The sequence below is a fragment of the Sinocyclocheilus anshuiensis genome, unplaced genomic scaffold (assembly GCF_001515605.1).
Source record: "Sinocyclocheilus anshuiensis isolate Anshui unplaced genomic scaffold, SAMN03320099.WGS_v1.1 scaffold160, whole genome shotgun sequence".
NCBI classification, from domain to species: Eukaryota; Metazoa; Chordata; class Actinopteri; order Cypriniformes; family Cyprinidae; genus Sinocyclocheilus; species Sinocyclocheilus anshuiensis.
In genome coordinates, this window is record NW_015554119.1 from 1,119,272 (window position 1) to 1,132,381 (window position 13,110).

The 13,110-nt window shown below is 35.2% G+C and overlaps 1 protein-coding gene across 1 annotated transcript in view; it reads left to right on the plus strand.

Annotated features, from left to right (window-relative positions):
* LOC107670013 (enhancer of filamentation 1-like) overlaps positions 1 to 13,110 on the plus strand; it is a 35,703-nt gene that overhangs the window by 8,160 nt on the left and 14,433 nt on the right. Inside the window, exon 2 of the mRNA XM_016462479.1 lies at positions 4,550 to 4,942. Within this exon, the coding sequence (XP_016317965.1) occupies positions 4,550 to 4,942 (393 nt within the window). The remainder of the gene's footprint in view (positions 1 to 4,549; positions 4,943 to 13,110) is intronic.

The window sequence follows — 13,110 nt, forward strand, 5'->3', positions numbered from 1 at the left end:
TGGTGATGAAAATTTGGAGGTGAAATGTTCTTAAATTAGGCTATATTATATAATTTCACAAAAAAAATCATAATGGTCCAAAATAGGTTTGAATATTCATTAAGCACAATATTAATTAATTTTTTTTATTTATTATTGATTTTTGGATGAAATATGACCTGTTTTCATGAGATTCACCATGTCAGTATTTGCAGAGACTGAATTCAATGTATTTTGCTCCAGTGATATCAGCTACATGCTATTTGACAAATGAAAAATGACTTTAATTTATAATGTTACATAAAATTTTCTGTAAAGATCCACAATCTCTTTGATGCATGTTCTAGCTTCTAGTTGTTCATGAGTAACTTACTGTATGTCATATAGAGCATTGATCAAGCACTCTATTGTGTTTTGGCTTGGGGCGTGAAATTATCGATCACGTTTTGCTGCTATTATTGTCATCGTCTGTTTGCCAAAGGCGGTTTAATTGCAAGTAAACTCACATGCAACTATCTTTTCCGCCAAAACATGACGCATTGCATTAAGATGTCAAGACAGACGAACTAGCTCAAGAATTATCTAGAGTAAACATAATCATTCCTAGCCAGTCCCTCGAATGTCCCCTTCATTCAACAGAGCCAAACTCTCGTTCATTCAGTACAACGGCCAAGTTGAGTCATCAGGTCTGTATTAGAGTCATTATGGTAATTATCTTCTATATTTATTTGAGTGAAATGAGGGTAAAAGGTGCTGGTTCACCAGTCCTACCCACACCGTCCTCCTTCCAGGGGAACATTAAAGTGAGCTGGCCTTAATTCTCACACCACTCCATTTCACTGGAGGAACACACCACTTTTCGCAAGGTAGGGGGTTTGCTTATTGGCCGAGACCACATCTGCAGTGTTTTGGTGACTTTGGCAGCGTTGTTAGGGGAATTTTTCACTAGTGTTTTGACGTGCTCATTTACTTACTTACATAATCAGCCTTGATGATTTTACTGGAGTAAAGCCACAAACCACACAATGAGAGTGTACTTAAGAAGGAGGGAGGTTCTCCCGTGCGATAGTAATTTTTGTTGTGTAATGGTTTTAAGTTCTGTGCAGGTTAGCATGTATTCCTCAACGTATAGGGTTTATTATACAAACACAAACTGTCTCGCCACAAAAAAAAAAAACATCATTTAGGACTGGATGAGTCATGAATTTCCCAAAAGTCTCTTGAGCGGAGAGCTGATGTAAAGGCATTGCTCCAGGTGTGGATACGAGAAGCTAAAGTTAGGCCAAAAGAAATTCGACCTAAACCACATCCAATTTAAAACGTACGTAACCATTTTTTTTGCAATGTGTCATTCTTGCTCATCATTATAATATATAACATTAATTATATCAAATTAAGCATTATATTTGTGATAATTTAAATAATTTCTTTATCCTGAATCAATTTTAGTATCATTGAAATATTATTATAGTTTTATTAATAATTTGAATGTTTTTATATTCATAATTTAAATTTTCATATTAACTTTAGTCATAGTAATTTTGTTGTGTTTTTGCCATTTTTATTAGTCTTTTAATGTCTATATTGTCTTTAGATTTTTTTTTCAGTTTCAAAAGTGAATTTAAATAATTTCTTTATCTTGAATCAGTTTTAGTATCATTGAAATACTATAGTTTTATTAATAATTTTCATATTTTCAGTTTGTAATTTTGTTGTGTTTTTGCCATTTTTATTAGTCTTTTAATGTCTATATTGTCTTTAGATTTTTTTTTTCAGTTTCAAAAGTGAATTTAAATAATTTCTTTATCTTGAATCAGTTTTAGTATCATTGAAATACTATAGTTTTATTAATAATTTTCATATTTTCAGTTTTCATTTTAGTCAGTTTTATAATTTTGTTGTGTTTTTGTCATTTTTATTAGGTTTTTTTGTTCCTTTTTTTGTTTTTTAAATGTCTGTTGTTTTTATACATTTGTATTTCAGTTTTAGTTATTTTAGTGCACCAAATAAACTAAATGAAAATGAGAAATGTTAAGTTTTATTTTTATTTTGAAGCAAATATCATGGTACCTTAAGTATTACTTTTTATGTTAGTTTCAATTAACCTTTAAGTAACTTTTTTATTATTTTGGTTTTCGTTAACTATAATAACCCTTATTAACTATAATACCCTATTTGTAATCAACATTGTAAATTTGAAGTGTTGCACCAATTGGCAACTTCTAGACATCGTGAACTATTTGCTGGGCAAACCTGGACACATCTGGTTCTTTCCATGTAAAACATCAGTGTTTATAAGATGGCCAAACGGTTCATGAGAGTCAATGAAATACCATACTACATCATGTAGCTTTACAGCTCAATTACGGATCACTTTCAGGAAGTCTTTTCTACATTGAAGTGTTGGGGCTTCCCAGACCAGGACAGGTAATGTCTAACACTTGTCGTGTGTAGTGGGGCAAGAATACACCGCTGATTAGATCACTTTATGATGAGGCCAACATCTCTGTTTAAGTCTGTTGCCATGCAGTGAGATTACAGATTGAGTTATCACAATCATTAAGGACTGGAATTTATTTTGGATGTAGATAACGCATATTTTCTGCCACAGTCATATCTAAAGTCTAAGGTAGATGATGGCTAGTTTAGGGTGGTCTTACAGATCAGGGTTTGTTGTAAGATGCACGTCAAATGTTTGTGAAATGCAGTACTTCTTCCTAAAAGTGTTGCACTGTAGTTGTAGTGAAGTTAATTTCTTAATTTTTTGCACGAAAACTTTGCACAAGAGGAAACATGTATTGCTGTGATACCACAGTAAATGCTTTGAATGGAATATTTCCAGATCAGTTCTGCTTACAGACATCACATTTTGTGTGTGTGTGTGTATGTGTGTGTGTGTGTGTGTGTGTGTGTGTGTGTGTGTGTGTGCAGGTGAGAAGACCAAAAACGACTATCACATATATTTAGTATAATAAAAACTAGTTAGTGATGTTTGCTAAGGCTATTGATAATACCATTGCTCATAATAAGCATTAGGGCTTTTTCAAAGAGTTATTACGCAATTTCGTGAAATTTAATAAAGCATCAGTTTAAAGTTTGGACACACTACAACTAAACTTGGAAATAAAATTAAGTGGTTAAGACAGTGATTCGACTTAAGATTTTCTCATGCCTTGTTTGATTCTCTGCCTTGTTTCCCATTCAGTTAATTCTTTTTGTATTATTTTTGAGCAAATAAGCCCTAAACAGGCTGAATGCTAAGAGTTGAACACAAAACGCTCCTATTAGACAATGGTGACCCTAAAGGTCATGTTCTTAAGCTCACTGTATTAGCGCGCCGTGATTCTCTTGGCGGGGGTTGTTGTCATGCCCTAATGCGGGTGACCGAGGCCATGAATGTGAGACAATAGCCATGCGACCAGACGCCCAATCACAGATAATGATGCTGTTCAAACAGGAAGGTTCACGTGGGAACTGGTTTACTTAGCATTGTGGGAAAGCAGACGAAGGCACACAAAGTCTGCTAAGACAGAACCCGAGGAAAAGCTGATAGACACACTGTTCAAAGTGAAGATAATGTTTGTGTTTGGCCCATGGGAGTGTTAGTGATAGGCTGATGTGTTGGCCAAGATAAAGCCATATCTGCCAACCACTAAATTACATCCCAAATTACCAAATTAGAACTGAGTTTTTACATTCCAAATAAAGGTATCTTGTTAGAATTTCAATGTAAGTGGAACTGAAGCTTAAGAATCTAGTTGTAATCAGTGTTAAGTCCAGTGTCCAGTGTTAAGTTTCCACAGTTTGTGATGATTTGGGGTGCAATGTCATCTGCTGGTGTTGTATTTTTTATTGAGATGCACCTGTATGTGTGTGTGTGTGTCAAATATGAAAAATACATAGAATGTAAAATAGGTAAAATATATTTCAAACACACTAGACGTGTAATATTGTTTTATAAAAAATGTAAACTCCAATCTTACATGAGAGAATGTGATATGAAATATCCTGTGGACTGGCACAATATGACCTGAATTCTGCCAGCACTTTTTTTTTTTCCTCAAAGTGGTTTTTAAATGATTGACAGAAAAATGGTTTTCCAGCATGGCCCCTCAGAGAAATATGTTTTGGCTATGGAGCCGTCGAGTGGATTTTATGATTATTTTCCTAGTCCGATGTGGATCGACTCGGCCAGACGTTCAGTTTGAGTTTAAATTATTATTGAGACGCAGTGGATGAAATAGCTTCTTTTGAAGGGAACTCCCAGCAGGCCACCAAAATACACAGATAGAGTTACATGGATGTTATTTAGACATCTAATTGTGATTACAGGGAACCGCTTTATATTGCAGCCCACAAGAACCCGCTGAATAAGTCCAAAAATCACTGTATGTAATCATATAATATGCCTAGATCATGCCTCAATGATTGTGATAATACTAAACAAATCATATTATGCTTGAGCCGGCTAGCAGTTAGGGTGAGAATTTTCTTATGCAAAATCTGGAATGTTAAACGCCTTAATGAGTGCAAACAGCATTATAAATTATTGTACCTTCATTCTTTACAGAATCTAATGGCTAAAGCGCTATACGACAACCTCCCAGAATCTCCGGAAGAGCTGGCATTCCGGAAGGGTGATATCTTGACTGTCATCGAGCAGAACACTGGCGGCCTGGAGGGATGGTGGCTCTGTTCACTCCACGGCCGCCAGGGCATCGCACCCGGCAACCGCCTCAAACTGCTAATCGGACCAATGTTTGAAGGACAGTCGCCTGCATCCCCCTCCCCCCCACAGGGTCACGCCCTCCAGCAGAGGCCACTCACACCTCAGGGTGTGTACCAGGTGCCGCCGTCCCACCAGAGCCTGCAGGGACAGGGCATCTACCAGATCCCTCCATCTAAAGACGTGTACCAGGTTCCACAAAGAAGCGCGCTGACTGCGGATGGGACTCCCAGCAAGGTAAACTGAACTACAGCAAAGCTGTTCACTTCTTGCTTTATGATAACACTTGTGGTGAACGTGTGACATATGTTGACAAGGTCAAACGTTCATCTAGTGTAGTGTTTGATTGTGCAACATGCTTTTGCTCTTGCATTTTTTTACTCTTACAAAGAAGTACTGTGGTGAAGTATTGGAAATACCATGGCATTGTTGTATGATGTCAAAAGTTGGAACTACTTATTCTTTATTTTGACTATTTTCCACAATTTAAAATAGTTGAAGTCATCAAAATGATGAAATAACACAAATGTTAGTATGGGAATTACAGCTTTACACTCTTTGGACATTCAGTTGACTTACTGAGGCACATCTTGGGATGTATAGACCATGGTAATTCATGATTATCATATTCATATATGTGGTTCTTTAAAAGGATATTAAGCTATTACCATTATGAAAAACCATGCAAAAACTAAGGTACTTTTTCACTTACTGGTTTTAGAAAGAATAATAAACATTTATAATTATGCATTTTATAATTTTAAATATAATTTTATATATTATATAAGAAATAATAATACTAGCTATTTACAGTGACTGGTTGACCCATAAGCCAGTTTTATAGTCCAGATTAAAAGCGTCTCCATGTCCGGCCAAAACCGTTCTGCATCGAAGTTGTGTGCACACCCTGCCCTACCCTCCACCGCAGCGATGCAGGCTTTTATGTTTAAAGGCTTCATACTGTCCTGTTGATGCATCGGGCTGCACCGGTGCACTCTGAATAGGAAAACCACAGCAGGGATGGAAAAATAAATAGAGGAGATCAGGCTGCTGAGAAAGTGTATGTCAGTGGGAGTAAAGGGATTTTTGTGTTGGTCAGCTTATTTTCATGCAACACTTAAAGTTGTCTTTCTACGAACCACATATCTGGCAGTTCTCAACCTTTTTTTAAAGACACAGAATAAGACTGCAGGATTTGGGCCAAAAACAAGTCATATTTTATTATTTATTTATTTCATACAATAGCATTGTTTAAAATATTTATTTTTATTGAAATGTGAAATATTTAATTTTAAAGAACTGCTGTATGATAAACACGTAACATTTCATATTGCGGATGATAATTAAAGATGAATATAATTCAGATTCAGCTGTTTAACCAATTTGCCACTTAGATACGGACACTGTAGACATATCTTGTGTTCATAAACACTAGATGAAAACATCACTCAGGCAAACTCATAACACTGAGGTCATGTCTGGGATCGTCGCTTTAAAGTAGAGGTTCTGTTTTTGACATTAAGAGTTTAGAGAGCTACTAGTCTCTGAGATCAGGAGTGTTGATGGTTAAGCTTACGGTCTGTCCCACCTCAAATGATCTTGAGATGGATGATCATGAGTTTGGCTTCCATGGATATAGGGCTGTCTTGTCTTCAGCGAGGTTTATCTGGCTGGTTTGTTTGGTGGTGTTCAGAGTAATGGCACACCTTGTTTGTTGTTTTCCTGAGGTTGGCATAACAGTTGGCCAACTCTTATAAGAGTGAGGTAAGAGGGTGTTCCCACATCTGTAAATGCAATGCTCAGTCGACGTTTCTCTGACATCAAGTGCATTAAAAAGGTGTGGCATAGTGGAAAGTGCAACTGAAATAACCGTTTCCTTCCTGCTCTCACTTCCTGTGCTGAAAATAAAAGTGATCCCCTTTTTAGAGCTATTGCTGTAAATGGTGACGTGATTTTGATCAGATTAGGGTGCAGTTTAGATTTTCCATGTTGATTGTTCTTCATTGCTGCATCTGTGTGCATGCTTACTGGCAAGGAACATCCTGACCTTCACAGTTCGGCCAAATCAAATAAGTTCAAAATCTAGTAGAAGTTCAAGTACAAACAAAGCAATTCATGTGACAACTGACGAATTACGTTTAATTCACATTATGTCTACAAGTTTCACTTGTACACTTGACACTTAATCTTTGTTGAAAACCAAATTTTTTACCTTTACTTTTGTGATTGACCATATTAAAAATGGCAGCGGTTTCACTAGTTAGGCCAACTCCTGCCATTTTAATGTCAATAAATATTTAGCTAACACATGTAGAGATAAACTTGCCCTTGTGCTGGGTTATCCTTTTCCTAATTTGGTGTTCCTGATAAAAAATGACCAGCCTTCAAAAATCTAAAAAGTCTTGGATTCAGTCTTTTTAAGACTGATCAATCCATTCCAAAAAGAAATACAAACCTGTGCTAATTGAAATAAAACAAGACGGAATCTTGTTCTAATCCATTTGATAATAATATAGCATAAGGAATGTATAAGCAATTTTTTTGCAGGCCGGTCATATTTGACCTGGGAACACATGTGTAACAAGGTGGAAAACAAAATCCCAAAAAAGTACAAAGATTATCCAACATTTTTTGAGCAGTTGTTATACCCTAGGTGTAAGCAGGTTTAGAAAAAAATACAAGTCATTTCCGAGTCAAAATGAGGAGGGTTAATTTACAAAGTATTTTTTTTTCTGTCATCAACAAAAAGTTGCACATGGATCCATTTTAGCTTTTTTAGACTTGCCAGACAAATAATATCTGAGAACCTGAACAGCTCTAAGTTGTCATCTTGTAATTATGGTGGTTCTGAAACAACATGAACACAGTGTATCTTACTAGGTCTAATTCTAGAACTTCAAGTTCTCAAATGTTTAATTTGAATCCAGAAAGTGTCTATTTGTGCTGTAGTACGGTTATGCTTGTGGTTGATGTGTTTGTTGCTGGCACAGAACAGGATTTGGGCAAATAATGACACACTGTAAGGTTTGGTTGCTGAAGTCTGGCTCTTTCGAGGAGGGCGACTCTGTCCCCGCTTGACCTGAAGAGTACAGTGATCCAAAGCTGCTCACAGCTGCACTATTCATGCCAGCCAGAGCCTGGCTCAAGCAAGGGCCGTCTCTGAGATTTACACAACCACACAATGTCCTTCACAGAGCTGGGCCTTATGAGTAGAGATGAGATCTCTCGTCCCATTGCTGCTACAGATCGATGGTGTTTGTGAAGTGAAGAATATTTTGTGACTTTTTTTGTGATATTTTGTGACTTCATACAAACAGTTCCACATCCATATTAGTGAAAATTCTAAGCTTCGACGTTTCCAGACTCAAGTGGAATTTTTTTAGGCGTTTTTAAGATTAACGTTTCTTTATGAGTCACATCATAAATCATAATTTTCTGACCACTCTATGGGCAGAGGCTGTCTGTTATCTCCGCTAACCAGGTTGTGTTCTCCTCCTTCCGTCTATATCTCAGACGGCTAGTCCAGATGTTTTTGTTTGTATACCTCAGTCTCCAGGAGATATCGTAAAGATTTGTTGGAAGTGTAGGCAGATCACATGCCACCACACCCTGGACAAGATCGCAACGTAGTAGAGCATTATTTGTGTGACTCACATTTGGTACTTCCTCATTTCTACTTTGCATTATATATTTAAAAAATGTGTTAATATATTAATAATTTTATAATATACAAAATCTACATTTATTTTCTGTAAATATTTATAATTATTTAGAAGATGACTGTAATACATGTCATGTAATATATATTTAAAACATGTATTACATTAAAACTAGGGATGTAACGATTAACCGCGAGCCGGTTGAAAATCGATTCAAATATGTGACGATTCAAATCGGTTGAGATGCTAAACAAATCGCGATTCATTTAGGGGTAGGAGTTTATATGAATGCATGTCTGAGGGGAACTTACTGTCTTTAGAAAAGTTTAGATGGTATTTTTTTTCTTTTCATCTTGCCTCTGTATAATGCATATTAAAGGTGGGGTAAGCGATTTCTGGATTTGAAACTCTGGACATTTGAAATCACCAAAACAAACACGCCCTACCCCAAAAGGGTCTCACCCCTATTTTGACAGCTCCGCCCCACACATACGTACGCAACCCAGGCAACGATTAGTTCTGTGAAACAAAGCAAAACCAATGTTACACCGTGTCTACACCGGACGCCTTCTTTTGTTCCGCAGACATTTTCCTCTTTAGTTTTTTATCCGCCATCTCTATCTTTCTGTCATGAGTATCATGAGTAGACACGCCCCTTACTGCAGATTGGCTACAAGTTTGTACATAAAAGTAAAATTGTATTTATTTAAAAAATTAATTAAAATGAACAAATGTAATATTTAAATATGCATTGTATTTTTTATTTAATAGTTGTTATATTATATGTGACCCTGGACCACAAAACCAGTCTTAAGTCGCTTGGATATATTTGTAGCAATAGCCAAAAACACACTGTATGGGTCAAAATTATTGATTTTTCTCAGTATTTAGATTTTTTGTGACTGTTTTTATGTTCCAGGGTCACATATAAATAAATAACTAAAATTTTATATAAAATAAATTATGTAATGTAAATGTTTTTTTTATTTAATAACAATGTAATTTTAAATTTTATACATATATAAACACATATGTAAATTGATTTAAAATATTTTATATTTAATGTTATTTAAAAATTAATTAAATTCATTTAAATATAATATCTAAATAATCAAATAATCATTTCATTTTTATTTAATAGTTTTATATTTTTTATTTTATTTTATTTTATACATAAATTTATTTTAAATAAAAAATAAATTACATCATTTTATACATAGATTAAAAAGTCTGAATTATTTCTTATATTTACATAATGTGAATATTCAACATATATTAAGTTATATGCATATATGCAAGTTGTTCAGCCTGTTTTTAGTTTGGATGTGTCACAAGCCCCTGTGATCTGACCCAGAAGAGATGTCATGACCCCTTTAGTGTGAGACACGTGGCTGTGTTTTCCCTCCTGCAGAGATAACAGGAAATGCTCAGCGGAGAGGTAACTTATTTCCTTATGCCCACTGGACTTTCTCAGCACAATTCATTCCTGTCTACCTCCTCGTCTATCTTATTTCAAGGCGATTTTTTTTTTTTTTTGCTGCTGCCTACTTATTATTAATCAAAGACAAACTGTTGGAATGAGGGTCACTGCATAATTGATGCATCTCATTTAAATAATCACCCCCAACCCCTCGTCTCAATGCGCATTTATAAATCACAGGGTGTGTTTGAATGCTTCCATGTGATGTAAAATTAATTATGGCTCCTTGCATTAGGTTAATACTCCTAAATTAGCAGGAAGTCTTTGTGCCTTTCAGTTTTATGGTCGTCATGTGGGACATCCCTGAAGGTTTGACATTTAATTGCCTTCGTTGATGAGTTCGACTTATTAATAGGACTGAGCTTTTTCTGTCACAGGAACAGAACAGATGTAAAGGGACTGGAGAGAGAGAGACACAGCAGATCAAGATGGATGATTCTGGATGATTCTAGAGATTTGTTTTTCATTCTTTCTTCCTAATGATCAACCAAATGATTTTCCAGCTCTATTTACTTGTCAAACATGACTCAGAGGTGCTCAGTGAAGTTATTGTTTACTCAAACAGCTTTCGCCTAAATGCTGCATACTGAAAAATGAGGCTGGTGTGAAAACACTCTTATGTCATGCTGCGTTTTCAGCGCTGTTATTCTCCAAGGACAAAAAAAGAGGCTCCTGCAGCAATTAGGTCGGTCTCAGGTTCAAATGTGATCCGGTCTTAGTCACGCACAGCCAGCCAGGGTGTAACGGAATCCAGGGAAGGAGTCACCTGAGCGGGAGAGAATGTTTGCCTAGAGGTCACGGTTCACACCTTTCACAACCACACATTTACTTATTTCCGATTAGACCCTCCAGGTGGCAGCGGTGTAATTTGGGTAATATTGTATGGATTTATATATTATTTTATCATATTTGCATAAAGTTAATAAGCCATATGATATTAAAATGTATTATAATACATTAAAGAGATTAGAATAATGTAATCTATAATAATCTATGATATTTATGAAACAAGATCAAAAAGATATATCAAGATTATAATATATACAATTTCTATATATTGTATATATATTTTTTTTATAGTATATGATTTTATAAAATAATTTTGAGATAATAATAAAATCTACTATATATATAGTACATGGCTATGTATATGGCTATATACTGTATGTATATATATATATATATATATGAAATAAGGTCTATAGGATTTATCAAGATATTCTGTCAAATATTGTATTGTGTGTGTGTGTGTGTGTGTGTGTGTGTTTGTTTGTATGTATGTGTGTGTATGTGTGTATATATATATATATATATATATATATATTTTGGTATTAGATATTTCATTGTTTTTCTTCTACAAATTTTGTATTTAGATTACCTCTGCTATCTTGTAACGTTGAAAACACTAGTAAATTAATTGTAGCATTTAAAATTTTTCTCAGTGTATTATTGTTACTTTATTTAGACAAATTAGTTTAGACTTTAGTATTGGTTATTTGTAAGTTATCTGAATAATAATGAAAATATTTATGATTTTGTATTGGTCCAAACATTTATATCAGGGGAACCTTAATTGCTTGTCTCATGATAATATGTATTATATATATATATATATATATAAAATGAATAAACCTAATTTATATATTATATCCCTGAATACTGTAATTAGCTAAGGGGGAATATCCTTTTTTTCATGCAAGTGTGAGACTGATCAGACCACTGGCCCCGTTCTCCATTTATTCCCACTTCATTTTCCCAGGATTTCTGGGAAGCAGAGGTGATTTATTACTGATGGGAACAAGCCGAGAGATCTGGGTAATTGGTGAACTATGCTGAACCTGGAGTTCCATAGTGCTGATTTATGAACAGGAATGTCATTGATGTGCACCTAAATTCACAGAGTAAAAATAAGAGTGTGACGGTCCCGCTTATAAAAACCATCTGGACGTTCCCATCTCTGGAAGTCCGTGTGTCTGGAGGGGCGCTTTATATGAGTGCGAGTCGTCGAAGAAAGACATTTTTCCAGTTTAAGACAGCTTGGATAAATAGATAGTGGGTTTAGGAGTTCCCAACCTCACTTATGAAGATACTGCGTTTCATACCTCCTACTAGGGCTGCACAATTAATCCAATTTCTAATCGTGATTACAATTATGGATGCCACAATTACGTAATAGTTCAAAGTGGCAATTAATTGTTCAAAGTCCACTTATGTTATTCTGCACGCTTAAGATATGTTTTTTTCTTTCTACATGTTATCTTAAGGGTTTTTCCATTGTTTTAATTTTAGTATAACATTATAATACCATTCATATTTGTACTTTTTTTTATCATTGAAAGAAGAAACCAATCCGATGTATATTTGACATTTGAGGCTTAATACTATAGAAAAGCACTAAAAGTTTTTCAGTTAGAGTGTTTTCAGCTCGTTTATTTTCATCTAAAAATACAGCATGCAGTTGCATCAAACAATGCTATGAACATCATTCAATGTAAATTGTGATAATCGTAATTAATAATCGCAATTACAATTTCAAGGAATAAATATATGATGTAATGAAATATATACTGTAATATATAAAAATCAAATACACAATAATGATGTAAAATAAACCCAAAAATATATTTTATATTATATATTTTTAATGCTTAAAGTTTTAAGTTGTCCACTTTGCGTGAGAATCACCATTTCTATGAGTTGCTGCCTATGTAGAGCATTCCGAATCAATTACTTTTTTTTTTTGGTTCAGCTGGAAGGCAGCTGTCTTTGTAGGTGGTAGACAGCAGCAAGGCAACCCACTAGGTTTTGGAACAGATCTAGAGTCTCTCAGGCAGGAAGCAGTATGGTTCCCATTTTCGAGACCTGTCAGTGACCCGTGAGTGTTCTCGTGTGGTGACAGCGGTGTGTGGTGTATTAGCGGAGCGTTTGGGACGAAGAGGGGGGCGGATTTTGGAGAAGAACAAATGGAGACCAAGTACATTCCAATGATGCTTTTGTCTGTCTGAAGCAGAAGACGGATGTGGAGCATAAAAGATGGAAAGAAAACTGGAGGAATATAGAGAGAACTGATAGATTAAAAATGTACAAGATGACACAAATATTAAAGTTCGGAACCGAGGAGGCATGTAAGACAGATCACACTCCATTAGAGTCTCTGTTTGCAGTTGCATTAATCTAGTCACGTACACAATGCACCATATTTTCACCGTAGCCATTTTGCATGTTGCCGCAGTATGTTGTGGCTGAACAACAACAGCTTTTTGTGA